The 19,331-nt window shown below is 43.0% G+C and overlaps 1 protein-coding gene across 7 annotated transcripts in view; it reads left to right on the forward strand.

Moving 5' to 3' along the window:
- The window catches only part of ARHGEF6 (Rac/Cdc42 guanine nucleotide exchange factor 6), a 386,722-nt gene that overhangs the window by 45,505 nt on the left and 321,886 nt on the right, over window positions 1-19,331 (forward strand). For 5 of the 7 annotated variants that reach the window (XM_029607806.1, XM_029607805.1, XM_029607803.1 and 2 more), the window contains exon 2: window positions 16,455-16,656. In XM_029607806.1, the coding sequence (XP_029463666.1) occupies window positions 16,458-16,656 (199 nt within the window). In that variant the 5' untranslated portion in view covers window positions 16,455-16,457. Of the gene's footprint in view, window positions 1-2,068; window positions 2,153-16,454; window positions 16,657-19,331 lie in introns of all 7 variants that reach the window. The other 2 variants (XM_029607801.1, XM_029607802.1) reach the window with 1 other exon arrangement.

Below are 19,331 nucleotides of genomic sequence, written 5' to 3' on the forward strand. Positions count from 1 at the left end.
AAAGCATTTAAATATTTACAGCTATCAGAAGGGCCATCTCAGCAGAGCTGGAATTTCTGATTTAGTCTGTGCCAATCCCCCAAACTTTGTGGGGTTTTCAGAATTTTAGGCCACGTAAATTCTCTGAAATCTGTAAAAATGCAGAGGTTTGCTGTGTGATTTGCCACAGTTTGCTTTCTCTCCCTTACTTTCAAATGCTGTCATGTGTACTCCAAGCATCAGCACTAGCAAAAACAGATTTTTTTTTTTGTTGTCTCAGTTGCAGCCAATAAAAGCCAAACCGGCAAGATCTTCCCTTTTTCTGCTATGGCTTGGATTTCGTTCTCGAAGGCCATAAGGAGGCAATTTTCAAACTGCCTACTTGGGGGCAAACTCCACAGATGCCCACGCACTTTTGAGCCATGGACCTCAGTACCTGAGTTTCAAGAAGAAAGTGCACAGGGCCTTTCCCTTTGAAAAGTGCCACAGGTACCAATTATCCCGCAGAAATTCCTTGTGACTGCTTTTCTGGCAAGCACAAGAAAGTCTACAGGAAAATAAAATCCATGCGCATCCGTTTCCACCCAAAAATCGTGCTGCTTCTCAGTCTGGCAAATGCACAGGGAATCCTGTACCTGCTCTTAGCTGGGCTGAATGAGGGTAGTTTCCAGACGGCCTCTTCACTTGGGTAAATGGTTTGGAACACATCCCCCTGCTTAGCAGCTCCTACAGTAAGGAATACTCGTAAAATCGGGGCATTAATGTGCTGATCTCATTCAGAACCTAAGGTGGGCCTCGTGTTTAAAGCAGGAACAGCTGAGGTGTGGATTCAAAGAAAATTATTTTTATAAACGGGGGTGGGGGGTGGAGAGAGCATAGCTGTAACAAAGCTTCAGTGTCTCCCCACCACCCCGGATTATAGTAAAACAAAAGTAAGATAAATTAGTATTAAAAAAGAAAAGAGACCAGAGGGAGGAAGATGTTTCGCAAAAATACAACTCTTTTTCTCTTTTGGGGAGTGCGTAGAGCTCCATTTAGTGCTTATGCGCTTGCTGGCTTTTTGGAGCACCACAGCCTTGTGTCCTGGAGCTCTGAGGGCAGAAAGAGTAGGGACTGCGATCTGTTGTGAAATGAAAAACCAGCCCTCTCTCACATTCTCCTGCCTCGTACACTCCCTCTATTTCATGATCTGTGGAGAGCGTGTTCATTTTTCATGTCTGTCCACATTTGTTTTTAGCAGTGTCTGCATGTTCCTTTGTCACTGTAGGATGGGTTTTTCTGGTGACTGTATTGCTCCTTTCTCAATGAAAGAGCGGTGCTTATGTGCAATTTCTTTCCCTCCGCACCACTCTTGCATTCTTTTCTTATCCTGTCTTCTTTCCTTTCGCTGACGGTTTGAGCTAAACAGAACTTTCCATTTTCTTAGCTGTACTTTCTGGGGGTACATTCTGGGCTTGGCATGTGCCAAAATAAAATGAGCCCTTCCATGGGGAATCTCTCCTCTTCCCCCACCCCCATGGAGCCTGTTAGGGAACGCTAACCCAGTCCCATGGGCACAGCAACTGGAAGAAAGCCCTTAAGTGTGAGAGAATACGGGTGCGCAACATTTTCTTTTGTCCTCATTTTTTGCTTCTGCTAATGTCACTCATGAAGATAGATAGAAGATCCTCACAACTGTATTCTCCTCCTCCTGGCTGCCTCCAGCTCTTATCATAGCAGGGCTAAGCTATGGGTCTCACCGTCTTCCTCCTGCCATAGGGCAGGTGCATGCTCTTTCTGCATGGCGTACAGGTTTCCAGGCTCGCTTGTGTGTTTAGAGGTGAAACCCCCACTGGGGACCCTTCGCCTGGAAATCCAACTATGAAAAGCAAAACAGTAGTCCCTAACAAACTTGAAATATGCAGTTTCACTGTTCCAGCACTGAACTTCTGAATGCCACTATAGCTTGCTTTGGATTTTGAAACCCTTGTATCTTGACTCTTGTGTTTCTAGATCAAAAGAGAATCCCTTTGGGAAGCATAGGGAGGGAGGCTGCAGGGCATGGCCCAAATTATTTATATCTATTGCTGGTTGTTTGTTTTCGCTTTAGTATTGTCTGGAGCTGAAGAATGAAGCTGACTGCATTGGAAACATCAAGGAGCTCCTAAAAGGATTTGCAGTGCTTAAAATCAAGGTGAGCCACTCTGGGGCTGATGCAATATGGGCATGCTAAAAATGTGTGCTCATATTGAGCGCTTGTTTTCCTAACGCACGCATATCCACCTCTCCTGGGTGCGCAATGCAATAGGGAAATGAGTTGCTGCGTTAAAAAGGAGGCGCTAGGGGAAATTGTGGTCCCTAGTGCCTCCTCGGCCACAGGCTCCCAGAAGAGATAGCTGTAAGTGCGGGTTAGGAAAATGAATGCGCAACATGTGCATCCGTTTTCTCCCGCTACCGGTACAATATTACACGCACAATAAACACGGCCTGGTCTTCATGCAGCTTTCTGTGGTTCCTCCTACTTAGTATTGTGACAATACTTTGTAGGAGGAACCACAGAAAGTGTATTTTTTGTTTTTTTGTTGAGCCCTTAAGCACAGAATGACTTAACTCCAGCCCTAGGGCTGACATTAAATTTTCCATGTTAAACAGGGTGAGTTGGGCGTGCGCTCATTTTTTGCATCCCGGTAATGGCTAATGGCTTCATCTACATGAATTTACATGTGATGAGTGCTGTTAGCTATGCGTATCCAATCGAGTGCGTAGCTGTTTTGGATGCGCTAATCCTATTATTGCATTGGGTGTTATCTATGCATGTCCAATAGAGAGTTAAGTGCTGCGCTGGCCTGGCCTACCTGAATTAGCACATTTAAGTGTGAGGTGTCTTTTATTCTGCAAGCATATTTTGGGATTGAGAATTAAAAAGGCAAGGCCCTGTAGGAAGAAGACATGAACGGCTGCCCCTCTCCAGAAGGTTTAGTGAAGTCTTGGCCGTTTCATGCAGGTTATTTATTTTAAAAATTTGTATTCCGCTGATGCAGAAATCTGAGCGGATTACATCATTACATTCACAATCAAGATATAAAATACAGCACATACATAGAGTCAAAAACACTGGGCAAATGATCCAGAGAACAATACATATAGCAACACAGGGAATTCAAACCCCTGTCAAAGACTTTCTGCTGCCTAGTTGCCTAACTGGCTGAGTGCCAGAGAGAAGAAGTAGGATATTTAAGAACTTCCTAAAATGGAGCAGATCATTCTCCACCCATATCTCATCAGGTAGCTCCTTCCACAATAAAGGGGCAGCCTTAGTTAACATTGTCTTCCTATATAATGCAAGTTTTAAGAACATAGGGGGTGGCATCTCAAGCAGATTTCTAGTTGAGCGCAAGCATCTGCTTGGATGGCATTTTTGAAGTAGTGAGGCATAATCATTCCCCATGCAATGTAGTTTAGCTAGCGAAGGAGTTATGTGTTCTTGTAATGCGACACCGGTTAATAGACGTGCCGCAAAACTTTGAACGAACTGAATGGAATTAAGTGTAGAAGGTGGCAGGTCCAAGGTATAAGGAATTAAAGTAATCAAGGGGAGACAGGATTAGTGCATGAGTGATAGTACGAAAATCGGAGAGACATAAATATGCATGGAGCATCCGTATTTTGTAATATGAAGAACGAATAATGGAATTAATCTGTGGGCTTACTAAGCCTTTGTTTTGAAACAAATTGCACAAACAACATCACTTTGAGATTCATATTTAGAGCGCTGGAGAGCGGGTACGTTATCCAGATAACTTTTCTGGCATATTCAGTGGCTCACTGATGGTTATGCATTCTACCAAATATTGCTGCATAAAGTCCATGCGATCCGGATAATTTGAGTATTGCTGTCCAGTATGACCAGGCTTACCCGGGTTGTGCTGAATATCGGCATTATCTGGGGAGGTTAGCCCCGCATGGAATGACCCTGGCATGCCTTTTGTTTGTCCGGCTAAGTCCCACACTTATAGCCAGATAAACCATTTCAATACGGATTTCTTGGTATTCTAGATTTTCAAAAAATAATAGTTCTTGTTTGTCTTTCTTGGGTGATATATTAAGCTAGCTACAGAGGGACTCTTTTATAGTAAAGTGTTTTTAGAGGGATCCCTGGAATGAGGCATTTTTTTCTTCTTGTCCAGTTTCTTTCCACTGTGTTTTGACGTGGTTGCCTAAGCAATTGTATCTTGAGGACATGTTGGGCCCTGGAGTGATTGAACGCAAGCACCAAACAGGTGTTCATAGGGAAAACTACAGGTAACATCGTCTATGGTACCTGAAGACTGGAGGGTTACCAATGAAATGCCAGTTTTTAAAAAGGGATCAAGGAAACTACAGACCAGTGAGTCTAACATCTGTGCCAGGCAAAAGAACAAAATTGATGGACATTATAGATAGGCATAGTTTAATGGGACAAAGCCAACATGGATTTAGTCAAGGGAAGTCTTGCCTCACAAATTTGCTACACTTTTTTGAGGGCGGAAATAAACATGTGGTTAAAGGTGAGCCAGTTGACATAGTGTATCTGGATTTCCAGAAAGCATTTGACAAAGTCCCTCGTGAGAGACTTCTTAGGAAATTAGAAAGTCATGGGATAGTTGGCAGTGTCCTATTGTGGATTGCCAACTGGTTAAAAGATAGAAAACAGAGAATAGGGCTAACTGGTACATTTTTCCATTGGAAAAAGGTGACTAGTGGAGTGCCCCAGGGATCTGTTCTGGGACCACTGCTTTTTAATATATTTATAAATGACTTGGAAATGGGAACAAGTAAGGTGACCAAATTTGCCAATGTCACAAAATTATTCAAAGTTGTTAAATCACAAGAAGATTGTGAGAAAATGCAAGAGGACATTACAAAACTGGGAGCCTGGGCAAGCAAATGGCAAAATTTGTGGACAAGTGCAATGTGATATACTTAGGGAAGAGTAACCCAAATTATAGCTACACAATGCAAGATTCCACATTAGGAGTCACCACTCAGGAAAAAGATCTAGATGTTGTTGAAAATACGATGAAATGTTCTGCTCAGTGTGCAGCAGCAGCCAAGAAAGCAAATAGAATGCTAGGGATTATTAGGGAAGGAATGGAGAATAAAACAGATAATATCATAACACCTCTGTATCGCTCCATAGTGCAGCCTCATCTTGAGTACTGTGTGCAGTTCTGGTCACCACATCTCAAAAAAGATAAAGCAGAATTAGAGAAGGATGACCAAAATGACAAAGGGGATGGAACGATTCCCCTATGAAGAAAGGCTGAAGAGGTTAGGACTCTTCAGCTTGGAGAAGAGATGACTGAGGGGAGATATGATAGAGATCTGTAAAATAATGAATGGAGTGGAACGAGTAAACATCAAGACACTTGATTATTCTTTCAAAAAGAATAAAGACCAGGGGACACACAATGAAGTTACTGGGTAATACATTTAAAACTAATAAGAGAAAATATTTTTTTATTCAACACATGATTAAGCTCTGGAATTCGTTGCCAAAGGATGTGGTGAAAGATATTAGTATAGCTGCATTTAAAAAAGGTTTGGACAAGTTCCTGGAGAAAAAGTCCATTAACCATTATTAAGGTAGAGTTTCAGAAATCCATTGTAGCTTGAAATCTAATTATCCCTTGGGATCCTGCCAGGTACTTGTGACCTAGATTGGCCACTGTTGGAAACAGGATATTGGGCTTGACTTCTGACCCAATATGGCAAGTCTTCTGTTCTTTGGCTTATGTCTGGGAGTAGAAGGTGTTTGAGCCCTCTTAGGGCTTCAGTTTCTCAAATTCTTGCCTTTTTGCAGCAAGGTCTGCAAAAGGGGCTGGCACTGAATTCTTTACGAGTACAAGTGGTTGCCTGAAGCTGCTTCACTGGTAAAGTTCAGAGGTTATCCATGCCCTCACATCCGCATGTAGTGAGATTTCTCAAAGGTGTAAAGCATTTGTGATCTCCAGTACAACAGATAGTTCTTCTGTGGAATCTTAATTTGGTTTTGAAGGTTCTATGTGGCTCTCCTTTTGAGCTTTTGAGGAAGGCATCCTTGAAGGATCGCACACTGAAGGCGGTTTTTCTGGTGGTGATTTGTTCCACCAAGCATATTTTGGAGCTTCAAATGTTATCCTGTAGGGACTCTTTCCTACAAATTTCTGAGCAAGTGGTGTCATTGCATACAGATCCCTTCATTTTTCCTGAAGATCCTATCTTCATTTCATTTAAGTCACATGGTAGAGTTATATGCTTTTTTAAATTTGGAGTTGTCTTCTCCTCCTGCCTCACTTGTTGGATGTGCATAGAATTCTTCTACGTTATTTGAAGATTTCCAACTGTTTCCAGAGGTTAGATCATTTCTTTGTACTTTTCAGTGGAGGAAGTAAGTGAAACATGGCTTTTATAGTAACCATTGCTTGATGGGTAAAAGAGGCCATTGCATCTGCTTATATTTGTAAAGGCCATTCGGTTCCTGAGGGATTGAAAACTCATTCCACCAGGGCCCAGGTGGCTTCCTGGATGGAATGTCACTTGGTTTCACCGCAAGAGAAAGTTTTCACCACACTTTTGTAGAATATTACTGTCCGGATGTTCAGGCCGTGGACTCTGCCAGTTTTGGGGAGAGTGTGTTACGAGATGGTTTTTGGGTTCCTGCTCAGTATAGGGGAACTTTGGTATATCCCATTCATCTGGACAGATCTGCTGGATTCTCACAGATCAGTCCAGAGTCCCACCATGCTTATTTATTTATTTATTTAGCATTTTTTTATATACCGAGGTTCTAGTTACAAAGACTGCTCTACTCTGGAAGTAAATAAAGCAGATGTTCTCTTGGTTTTTCAGGTTTCCTCTCTAGACTGTTGGCTCCCATTTGAGGGTTTAACATTTCCGTGTTCATTTGGAAGTGGGGGATTGTTCTGGTTCTATAGTTTTTTGTGCTTAGATATAGTACATAGTGAGGTACTGTGGGTGACCCTCAGTGGGGCTAAAAGTACATGCACAGAGGAGGCATTCCCAGGAACTTGTTTAGGTCTAGGGAAGAAAATAGCCTGAGGAGATGGCATTTGCAACTCTATGCATATTATGATACATGGAAAAAGTACTCACTCAGAAAGCAGGGGGAAAGGTCCATAGGTGCTTTGTGTTCTTGGTAGGTTTAAAAGTGAAAGTGCATGTTTTCTTTTCAAAACTCATTGCAAAGCCCACAAGTAGAACTCGGCTTTAGACATTTGCTTTTTGTAAGTTTTGCAGAGAAATGGCAGTAGAATTTTAGCAGAAATTAAACTGTCGTCCTGTATGTTGTGCCTCTGCATGCAGTGATGTTTTGGGGTTTTGGTTTTCGACACTGTTGCACTATTCTGCTGGGGGATATTTCTTGGGAGTAGCTGATGCTATGACTGCGTTTAGCCGACCCAGAAGTAATTCCCCTAACTACTATGATCTGCATTAGAGAGTTTGATCTAGCAGTTAACATAGCATTCAAAGAATTATTTTGATATGTGTCATGTGTTCCATCCAGACAGATCCTGACATGTTTTGGTAAACAAATAGCTCAGAAAATAATAATGCAAAAAAGGAAATGATTTAAGAAAAAAAAAAGGCTAAAAGGTGCTTTGAAAAGATGGGCTTACCTTTTGACAACTCCAAATTTATTTTATTTTAAGATTCAAAGAAAACTTATTTTAAAGGAAATCTGAAGATACAAAAATGGGCACATTTTGCCATTGTTTTGCTTCGGGGGCAGAGTTCCTTGCTTTGATGTATTGAGGTGCTTCTTTTCTATGCATCCCTGGGCAGTTGCCTTGCCTACCTGAGGTTGATGAAAAGTAGGGAAATTGGGCAGTGCACAGAGATCCTGGATTAAGGTAAACTAAACAGAGGCCCTAAGATGCTCTTGCAATCCACTGGTTGTCCTGCTCTTGACTTTCCCACGTTACCTCTTTCTTCCAACCGTGCCACTGGTCAAGGATTCAGGAAATGCAGCCTCTATCATTTAGGCATTTGGAATACCTCTTCCTTCCAGCAAGGTCATCTTTATACACACAGCCTCTAGAGACTGCCAGGCAAAAGTAGCAAAACTCACTAAAATCTTCTTTGTAAACACATAGGTGACGTTTCAAAGGTGTTATGCATGAAAATGTAGCATCCTATTAAAGCAATTTTCAAAAGCCATTTACCTGTCTTAAGTGCACTTAATGCAAGTAAAACCTATTGACAATTCAACAGCATATCTTATCGTAATTTTCAAAAGCTTACTTACATGGGTAAAGTGCATTTACATGTGTAAAATATAGTTTTAAGCATGTAAATGGTTTTGAAAATCAGGTCCACAGCTTGCTAGGTCTCTGTAGCATAACTCAGCAAGATCTTCCTTGTGGGCTGGGTTCTTGGGAACTGCCACTACCCTTCCTCCATAGCCTGTAGTTGTAATTGAATCAATTACAACTACAGCCACCCACAGCAGTGTTTGCTTTGTGTTCTAAGTCCAAGATTCAAGCATGTTACCTTCATCTGAAGGATGACTCTACTGATTCTTTACATCCAAGCTTCCCTTTGAAACTGGCAGTTTGCTCCCTTGCCTCGGCTCTTCCTCGTCTTCTACTAAAACTCTCCCATTTAAATCTACTTGGGTTCTTTCCCTGCCTAAAATCCCACCTGGTTATTAAAGTTCTGAAGTTTCCACCCTCCCTGCTCTTAGAAACTTCCCCTTTCTGCTCTGGGAATTGTAGTTTCCTCCTAATTCTTTTCTCTCTTCCTCTGCTCTGGAAGCTTGTCCCACCCAGGCTGTATCTCGAAGCCTGTTTCCTTAGTGGTGCCTCCTGTCATCCTTACAAATGGTACCCAGTAACCATTACACTGTCACGTTTGAGGCCCTAGAGCATTGCCAAAAAAAAATGTGAAACTTGAAATTTTGTAATTTTTTTTTTTTCACGTAGATAAGCAGCTGAATTAGCCATGCTGTCTAGGTACGTCTTACGTGCCACTAGGTGGCGGAGCTCTCTAAGTATAGCAAAGTCTTTCAGCTGGGTGCTCCCTCTTATATCCTCTCTGATTCACCTCAGGCTCCTCAGTCAGTTTTTTTCCGCGCGGCAGTTGGCATGCGGAGCTCTGCTCTCCTGTGAGAGAAACTTTCTGAAGTAAAAAAAATCAAAAACAAACAAACCAAAGAAACCAGGGAGAAAAACAGCAGCACTTCTTCAATTCAGTACCTGTGAGAAGAATGGCACGTCCTGGTTTCAAGTTTTGCTCTTGTGGTAAAATGATGTCGCCCACTGATGGCCACACATCCTGTTACTTGTGTCTGGGTCCTTCCCACGACCAAGTCAACTGTGAGGACTGTGGATGTATGTCCCCATGAGCCCAGCGTCAGCGGGCAGCCAGGATACAGGATCTTCAAGCCAGGACTTTGGATTCTTATGCCCCATCTGAGGCCTCGGTAAGGTCTTCACTGGACCCAAAGAGGAGGAGGTCTCCCTCATCGAGGAGAACCTCCTCAGTAGACCCTGTGGGGTTAGAACACCCACCGTTGCTTGCCCGCGAAAAAACGGAGCATGGTGCTGGAGATGTGTTGGTGGGATCACCGACGCACGCGGCGCATCGACGACCAACGGTCAGGCATGCTGACGCGACTCAGAAAATAAAAAGCGTCAAAGTACAAGGAGAGGTACAGCGCATCGACTCATCAAAGGACGTGCAACTCATCGACGCACCGAAGGACGTTTGACGCATCCATGCACCAGAAGCATCGGCACAAGGATGCCTCGGCATCAAAAATGTCGACGCATCGATGCACAGACATTGCAGCATCGGTACCGTCTTTGAAAGGTACATCGTTGACGCATATCGGCGCATTGCCGACACAATTCACACAGAAACAATACAAGAAACACCATTCGGGTCATAAGAGACCAAAGGAAATGTCTCCTCTGCAAATTGTGGACCCTGAACCAGAATTTTCACCTCCTCATATTTCACCTACATCTCCTTCTTAACATAGAACCTTCTCATCTGAGTCCATAGTCCCTATTGGTACATCGAGCCCTGGTCATCCTCAACCGGATCCAGGTCATGGTTCAGAGGATGTAATCCCATCTACTCTTCCGCCAAGTACAGAGCCAATACCATCTCCGTTGACTTCAGGTCTATCTAGTCAAGCTATGACCCAAACTACCAATATTCTATCTCAGTTCTTACAATCAGTTGAGAAATCGAATATTCCACCTCAACCGGCTAGCTTACCAATGATTCCAGTGGTCCCTACCGTACTGGATCCAGTACATAAAGCCCACCCAGTACCGCATTCATCTCCAATTCAATATGATACTGATACCTCCACACATGATTCTACTGGTTACTCCTCTGACCCTGCGGAAAAACCTCCAGAACCATCTTCACCCCCAGAAGATTTATCTTACTCTCAATTCATCGAGACGGTTGGCCAGTTCTTAAAAGTTGAAACCAGGAAACTACCTGACCCACATCAGGAAATGATGGGCATATTAAAGATTTTTGATGCCTCCACAGAGCCAGTAGCCCTACCTCAGAATTCCGTTCTCACACAGCTGATAGAAAAATCCTGGGAGACTGCACTGTCTACAATGCCAACATCCAGGAAAATAGATTTGAAATATAAAATGAAGGATTGTCCTTTTCATGCTTCCACTCAACTTCCCCATATCTCGATTGTCGTTGAGTCAGCGATGCAGAAGGCACAAAAACCTCGTATTCATGCAAATACACCACCGCATAAGGACCATAAGTTGTTGAATGAATTTGCAAGGAAATCCTTTAATTCATCAATGTTAAACACACGTATTCAGAATCACCAATTTTATATTACACAGTACCTATTTGACAATTTACCGGCACTTAAGTCGGATCTACAGCAGAAATTTCCAGATACGCCTTTACCGCCTCAATACCACAGCATGGAGGAAGGATTAAAGCATTTGTTCAGGTCAATTTACGAAGGATTTGATATATCATCTAGGGATTCAGCAAACGCTCTGACTGCACGTCATCTAGCATGGCTTCGTTCCATTGCCATACGAGATGATGTCCATGACAAATTAGCAAATTTGCCTTGTTGTCCAGACAACCTTTTTGGAGAAAAATTCACTGAAACGGTATCAAAGATTAAGGAGCAGAAGACTGCTGTCCTCTCCTTGACTTCACCACATCAGCCATCCACTTCGCGATGACAATATCCTATCTTGGGTTCATACAAAAGACCCCCCTGTAGGCCATTTAAACAATTTTCATACAACAAGCCTCAGCCCTACCAATCTGCGAGACAGCAACCATACCAGCCTCAAGTGCCTCACCAAAGGACAAGGACTCCTCGACAGCCTAGACAGCGGGCGGACCCTCAACCCGCCAAACCTCAGACTGGTTTTTAAGAATTCCGTCGCCACCGTCTCATTAACCCCAGTAGGGGGCAGATTGTCAAATTTTCTTCCCACCTGGAATCATATCACATCAGATCAATGGGTATTATCGATCATAGCCCACGGTTACAATCTTCATTTCTCATCCCTCCCAACCCTTCCACATTGGGTTCCACATAAACAACTAACATCTCACAAAGAACCTCTGCTGAAGGAAATTCAGAATCTTCTACAAAACAACTGCATTCAGAGGTTAACTTTCCAGCAATTCCATCTGGAATTCTACTTCCAATATTTCCTAATTCCCAAGAAAGCAGGAGGACTGCGACCAATAATGGATCTCCGTTCCCTGAACAAACATCTTTACCGGGAGAAATTCAAAATGACTTCTCTCAAATCCTTCCCTTTCTTCAACCAAAGGATTGGATGTGCTCCCTGGACTTAAAGGATGCCTATGTGCACATTCCAATGCACCCCAGTTCTTGGTGCTACCTATGTTTTCAGGCGGACAATCAACATTACCAATACAAGGTTCTCCCATTCGGACACACTTCTGCCCCCAGAGTATTCACCAAGTGTTTAGCAGTGGGGCACCTTCGTCGTCAAGGGGTACAAATATTTCTTTATCTGGACGATTGGCTCCTAGTAGCCTCCAATCAGACCCTGTTCGGACCAATCTCCTACGAACTATTTCTTGCTTAGACAATCTAGGCCTTCTCATAAATTACAAAAAATCACATCTGAGAGGCTGACGACATCAGCGGAGCGAGTGGCAGCCTAATCCACAGCTCCTGACCGATCCGACGGGAATCTTTATTGATTTTAGCCATCCAGCGACCATTTTTTGCTATAACTAAGATTCTTAGATCGGCATAGCTTCCCCATGTCGTGTAGAAAGAAAGGACACGATCTACAGCAGTTTTCTTACCAAAAAGCGAATCGAGAAAGCAGCGCCGAATATTCCAAGATGGCGGGCGCAGCAGCAGCATTGGCTACCGAAGAGGCTGATGGCCTAGAAAATCTCCCAGATACCGATATCCCGACCAGGGGTGAGTTCAAGGTTTGGTTTCAGGAACTCCAGCATGACTTACAAACATTTAAAGCGGAAATTCGGGAAGTAGTGGGAGACATGCGGGAAGAAGTAAGCGACATGGGGCGCCGTATATTCGAATACGAAACTCTAACGGAGGCCCAGACGGAATCGCTCCAAAAACTTAAAAAGGAAAACCTTAATATGAACCAAGATATACTGCAACTCTCCTCAAAACTAGAGGACCTGGAAAACAGGTATAGGAGAGTGAATTTAAGATTCCGGGGCATACCAGATATGCCTGAGTATTCTGACTGCACTCAAGTTATCACGAACCTTTGTTGTGACCTACTACAGACGCGAGGAGATGGTGAGGAAGGGGAAACCATTCCTCCTGCGGTAGTGAAAATTGAGAGGGCCCATCGGGCGTTGGGCCCTAAAATAGCCAACAGGGTCAAAGACGTAATCGTCTGTTTCCATGAATACGCTATTAAGGAAAAGATTTACTTGGCTGCACGGAAAAAAGGGAAGTTACAACTTGATGGACATGAGATTCAGGTCTTCACAGATCTCTCGCCTATCACGCTTAAGAAACGGCTTGATTTTAGACCGGTCACGATGATTTTGAATAAAGGAAACATTAGATACAGATGGTTATTTCCTTTTGGGCTTACATTTGCAATTCAAGGCAAGTCATACAGAGCTCAATCTTGGCAGGAAGCCGTGAAATGTCTTGAGGAGGCGGGTCTTCCAGCACCGGAACAACAAGCACCGGTCTCCCCCACTGCAGCACAGAAAGATAAGCCACGTTGGCAGAGAGCGGGCAAAGGGCGTAAGAGACTTAGACGCACGCCGGACCCGGAGCCGGTAACAACAGACCTCACGTGACTTTACTCTGTCTACTATTTTAGGACACATTACCTTTGCTGGATGGAGCGGCGCAGGATGGCTAATCATTTAAAAGCTGTATTTTTATTTTCATGATTCTCGGTCGGGGGGGACAGCAGGAGTTCTGCTGAACCATGCCTCCAAAGATGGGACTCGAGATTGCAGGTTAAATGATCTCGAGTTATGGGGAGGGGGGGGATTTCTCACTTTTTCTACCAGTAAGACATTTACAAATATGTACTTTTTTCTGTTGTGGCCCCTTTCCTCTGCACAACACACCACGTTACCGAAGGTTCACCTGTGTACTAGACTGTTTTTGAATTGGAATTATGACTACGTTTAAATTGTTATCTCTTAATGTTAAGGGATTGAACTCTCCTTACAAGCGCCAGCTTTTGTTCAAAGAATTGCAGCGGAACAATACAGCCATTGCGCTAGTCCAGGAAACACACCTGAAAAGAAGACATGAATACCTCTTGCGCTCACCTCTTTATCCACAGCAGTTTTGGTCTGCAGCTTCGAGAACTTCACGGTATTCAGGTGTGGGAGTACTTTTCCAAAAGGACTTTGTTTTTGAACTTATTAACTGCATATCTGATCTGGAGGGATGCTATCTTTTGCTTAATATTATGATTGCAGGGGAAAAGTTTACTGTGGTCAATATATATGCTCCCAGTGTTCAACAAGCACACTTCTTTGATAGCTTACTCTCCACGGTTCAATTACATTTAGAGGGCCATCTTATATTGGCAGGGGATTGCAATATTCCTCTTAGCCCAGAACTTGATACCTCAGTGGGCCGGGGGTCTGTATCTAAAAGGGATAGAGGGGGATTCCTCACACTCATGAGACATCTACATCTAGTAGACACATGGAGGTTTTCAAACCCACTTAGGAGGGAATATACCTTTTATTCTAAACCACACAATCTGTACACCAGAATTGACTATATCTTCACAGATAAAGGGTTCATTACACGTGTGACCAAAGCCCACATAGGGGTACTAACGTAGTCTGATTATGCCCCACCGGGGGTGAAATTATCCTTTCCCAGATACGATTGTGGGCAAAGGTTCTGGAGGTTAAACGACAGCTTATTAGATGATGCTCATTTTCGGTCCAAGTGTAGACAGTATATTAATGAATACCTCCAATTTAACGCCACCCCGGATGTCTCACCGATAGTCCTGTGGGATTGTTTAAAAGCGGTTATTAGGGGAAAGCTTTTAGCACGGGCCTCGTTTGTCAAAAAAAATGAAAGACAGGAGCGAGTGTCTCTTTGTACTTCGCTTGAGGCGCTGGAACGCCTGCACAAGCAGAGGCCGACGGATGAGGTTCTGAAGCAGGCAGAGCACTGTTGTGCGCAGATAGCTTCATTAGATGCAGCTAAAATAGCTTATGATATGGAAAGGGTAGAGCAAACCCAGTTTGAGGGGGGTAATAAGGCGGGGAAACTATTGGCCACCAAGCTGCGGGCGAAACGTATGCAGAATCTCATTACCAAAATTAAAGACGAACAGGGGAACTCGTTAACCTCAAATGAGGGTATCAGACAGTGTTTTCTCCGGTTTTATACTAACCTGTATTTAGGCAGAACTGATATTGCCACTTCAGACATTGAAGTATTTTTACATAGTGTTTCCCTACCGCGCTTACTAGAGAAACATAGTAAATCCCTGGACGCTGAAATTTCGACTCTCGAGGTTTCAGCCGCTATAAAACAACTGAAGGTTAATAAATCACCTGGGTTGGATGGCTTTACAGCCCACTTTTATCAGTGTTTTACAGAGGAATTGACAGGTCCCCTAGCCCAGATGTTTAATGCTTTACGATCCGGGGAATATTTATTACCAAATTCTAATGTGGCGGGGATCACGGTTATTGCAAAACCAGGTCGGGACGCCACACAGTGTGGATCGTATCGGCCGATTTCGTTGTTAAATATTGATCTCAAGCTCCTGGCCAAAATATTAGCGAATAGACTCAACAACTATATAGCAAGTTTAATACACCCAGACCAAGCGGGGTTCATACCAGGCCGTATGGCCTCGGATAATGTAAGAAAGATTTTGGATTCCTTATGGTGGGTCAAACGTAATAAGTCCCCCTTCTTGTTGATGGCTATGGACGCGGAAAAAGCATTTGACCTGGTCCATTGGCCATTTCTTTTTCAGACACTTGAAAAAATGGGTTTTGGAAACTACTTTATCAATTGGATACAAAAACTATACGACGGCCCGCGGGCGTGCATAAAAGTTAATGGAATTGTTCTCCTTTTATAAACTGCAACAAAAGGGTTATTGTCTAAACTTTTATGTATTGCTAATTCCTACCCAGAAGAATAAACTCAAGCATGTTAGCACATGGGAACAAGATTTTGGGGAAATTCTTGATGATAGTACTTGGGAATGTGGTTATGAGATGGTAGCTAGATGTTCAATAACAGCAGATAATATAGAAATTAATTATAAAATATTGTACAGATGGTATCTTACTCCCTACAGGTTGCAGTCCCTGAAAATTGCTGGAGATGATGTGGGGAGGTTGGAACGTTTTACCATATCTGGTGGAATTGCAAGAAAATTGTGGGATTTTGGGAGTTGATATCTATTATGATCGAGGACATATTGTCTTTAAAGTAGTTGGGGATTCCAAGATATTCCTGCTATCCATATACCTGAATAGGTGGCCACTTCAATCAAAGAAACTGATAATGCATCTTTTGAGTGCAGCACAATGTGAAGTGGCAGCGTTTTGGAAAGTTGTAAATCCACCTTCTCAAACAATATTTCTCTATAGGGTGTGGATGGTACAGCAGTCTGAAGAATTAGAGTGCCTTTTGAGGTATCAGTGTGGGAACCTTTTTTGCTATGGTACAAATGCTCTAGTTGATTTTCTTTGCAAAACAAGAAAAAAAAAAGGTTGGAAGAGCATTGGGAAAACTTTGGAAAGTATATATGTTTTTTACCGTGATAAGAGTGTGCACTATTTGTGGATAATCTGTTATTGTATTTGAATTTCTAGTTCAATACATATTTAAATAAAAAAAACAAGAAGAAAGGAGAAGCTTGGTGGAGGTGGAGAAAGGACAGAAAAATTGACGCTTCTGATTGCTTTTCTGAGTATTACCTAACACTCCTTGTTGTTTTTGTTGCACTTGCCAGGAGATGACCGAGAACGGCGCTTATCAGATGGTGGTGAAGGCGAGGTTCAATTTTAAACAGACCAATGAAGATGAGCTGTCGTTCTGCAAAGCGGACATCATTTATGTCACCCGAGTAGAAGAGGGTGGATGGTGGGAAGGAACTTTGAATGGAAAAACGGGCTGGTTCCCCAATAACTACGTGAGAGAAATAAAATCTGCTGGTAAGTGGAACCTTGTATAACTGTTTTAGCAGAAGAGAACTGGGGATATAGGGGTTCAAACCATTTTATTTTATTTTTTTAATTAAGTCTATTGAATCTGGTGCAGGTTTGTGTCACAGCTAGGGCCTTGTATAGAAGATGTGCCTTTGCTTTTGTATCCCAGTGGTGCAGTTATGCCTTAAAATAGCTCTCTTTAGTGGAATCATTTTGTGTCTATAAATATAAAGAGAGAGACAGAAAAGACACTGAAGCAGTGTGTGTTTATTTTCATCTAACATAGGTTGTTTTTCAGAATACAGTCAAGACTGCTTATGGCAATTACTAGTAACTATAAATAAACACAGTACAACATTTACCACCCTGTCCAATTGGGGAAATGAAACAAATTATTTTAAAAAAGTGTAAAAGAAAAATCAGAAACATAGAAATGACGGCAGAAAAAGACCAATTGGCCCATCCAGTCTGCCCAGCCAGCTCCCACACTTATTTTCCCATACTTATCTGTTTCACCGACTACCAAGTTCAGGGCACTTGTTGGTAACTGTTTGATTCAAATTTCCTGCCACCCCCTGCCATTGATGCAGAGAGTAATGTTGGAGTTGCATCAAAGGTGAACATAAGGCTTAATGGTTACGGGTAGTAACTGCTGCATCAAGCATGTTTCCCCGATGCTTGTTTACCCAGACTGCACAGATCCATGCCTTGTGGATGTTATCTGAATGTAAATCCTCTTTTCCACATTTCTCCCTGCCGTTGAAGCAGGGAGCAATGCTGCATATGCATTCAAAGTGAAGTATCAGGCTTGATTGGTTTAGGGTAGTAACCGCCGCAATAAGCAAGCTACCCCCACGCTTATTTGTTTATCCAGACTATGTAGTTCAGTCCTTGTTGGTTGTTGTCTGAATACAAATCCTCTTTCCACATTTCCCCCTGCCGTTGAAGCAGAGAGCAATGCTGGAGTTGCATTAACCGTGTGAAGGCTTTTTGAGTAAGGGTAGTAATTACCAGATAGTAGCCTCCATTCCAGCAAGTCATTCCCATGACTCTTCTCTTCATTCCCATCTTCTAGCCTTTATGGATCCACAGTGTTTATCCCATGCCCCTTTGAAATCCTTCACAGTTTTAGTCTTTACCACTTCCTCTGGAAGGGCATTCCAGGCATCCACCACCCTCTCCATGAAGAAATACTTCCTGACATTGGTTCTGAGTCTTCCTCCCTGGAGTTTCGAATTGTGACCCTAGTTCTACTGATTTTTTTCCAGCGGAAAAGGTTTGTTGTTGACTATGGATCATTAAAACCTTTCAAGTATCTGAAAGTCTGTATCATATCACCCCTGCTCCTCCTCTCCTCCAGGATATACCTATTTAGGTTCTTCAATCTCTCCTCATAAATCATTTTATGAAGACTATCCACCTTTTTGGTTGCCCTTCTCTGTACTGTCTCCATCCTGTCTCTGTCCCTTTAGAGATACAATCTCCAGAACTGAACACAGTACTCCAGGAGAGGCCTCACCAAGGCCCTGTACAAGGGGATCATCACTTCCTTTCTCTTACTAGATATTCCTCTCTCTATGCAGCCCAGCATTCTTCTGGCTTTCCCTGTACGTACCAGGATCAGTCCAGACCGCTGGGTTATGCCTCCTTTCTAGCAGATGGAGACAGAGAAAAGCTGAAAAGCACTCCCAGATAACCCGGTGTGCCACCTGGGTCCCTTCAGTATTTCTCTGACTCCAGCAGATGAAGGATGGCATAATTATTTGATTGATTAATAAGTGACGGGTGTATCCTAACCTTAGTACCTTTGACTAGATCAACTTGTAGTAAGTAGTAAAAAAAAAAAAAAGGGAAGACTGAGATCACTTTGTAATAGCAGGCAAGGCTGATCTTCTGCCCTTGGCCTTAATACCTGGAGAATATTGACACAGCCCGGTGAGTTGGGGGAGATTTACCAGTGGGCCGGTCCCCCCTTCCCCATACAGTGCCAGACGTCTTAATTCCTCTGGTGGGAGCTACAAATTGCATATTAAGCCCAGGGACGTACATTCCCCTGGTTGAGTAGCTCTGTAAAAGAAAAAATAAATCTATATAAATAAAAATGTTAAATAGTTTGGACAAAATTGCTAATCTCAGAAACCACTGAACCGATTGCTTTCAAATTTGGACACAACCTTCATTTCGCATACAGGAAGGTTCTTCTGTTCTTACATTACAGATATGTCACACCTGTGATAGGTAAAATAGGTTTAAAAATTTTTTCGAGAAAACAGTGACATCTGCTGGACGTAAGCGCCATCTGTTACACCTTACACTAACACACGCTACACTAATCATTTCGCCAGTCCAGGTCCACGTTTCACTTCCATTTTAACACATTCGTGCACTTTTTTCACCGGAAGATAACTATTTCCTTTACAGATAAAATACACCCACCACCCTCCTTACACCCCCCACACACATGCCAAATTGATTTACTTCCCACAGCCTCCCAACACACACAAAACCACCCTCCTCACACCCCCCATGCACATGCCAAATTTATTTACTTCTCAGGCCCTCACAACACACACAAAACCTGACAGAAGTCCGGGAGGCTCCAGCGGGGGGCCAGGACAGGTCCAGGACACATCTCCTGCACTACGGCCGTCGGCTGCCAGCAATCAACATGGCGCCAACAG

This window comes from Rhinatrema bivittatum, chromosome 6 (genome assembly GCF_901001135.1).
Source record: "Rhinatrema bivittatum chromosome 6, aRhiBiv1.1, whole genome shotgun sequence".
Classification (NCBI taxonomy): Eukaryota; Metazoa; Chordata; class Amphibia; order Gymnophiona; family Rhinatrematidae; genus Rhinatrema; species Rhinatrema bivittatum.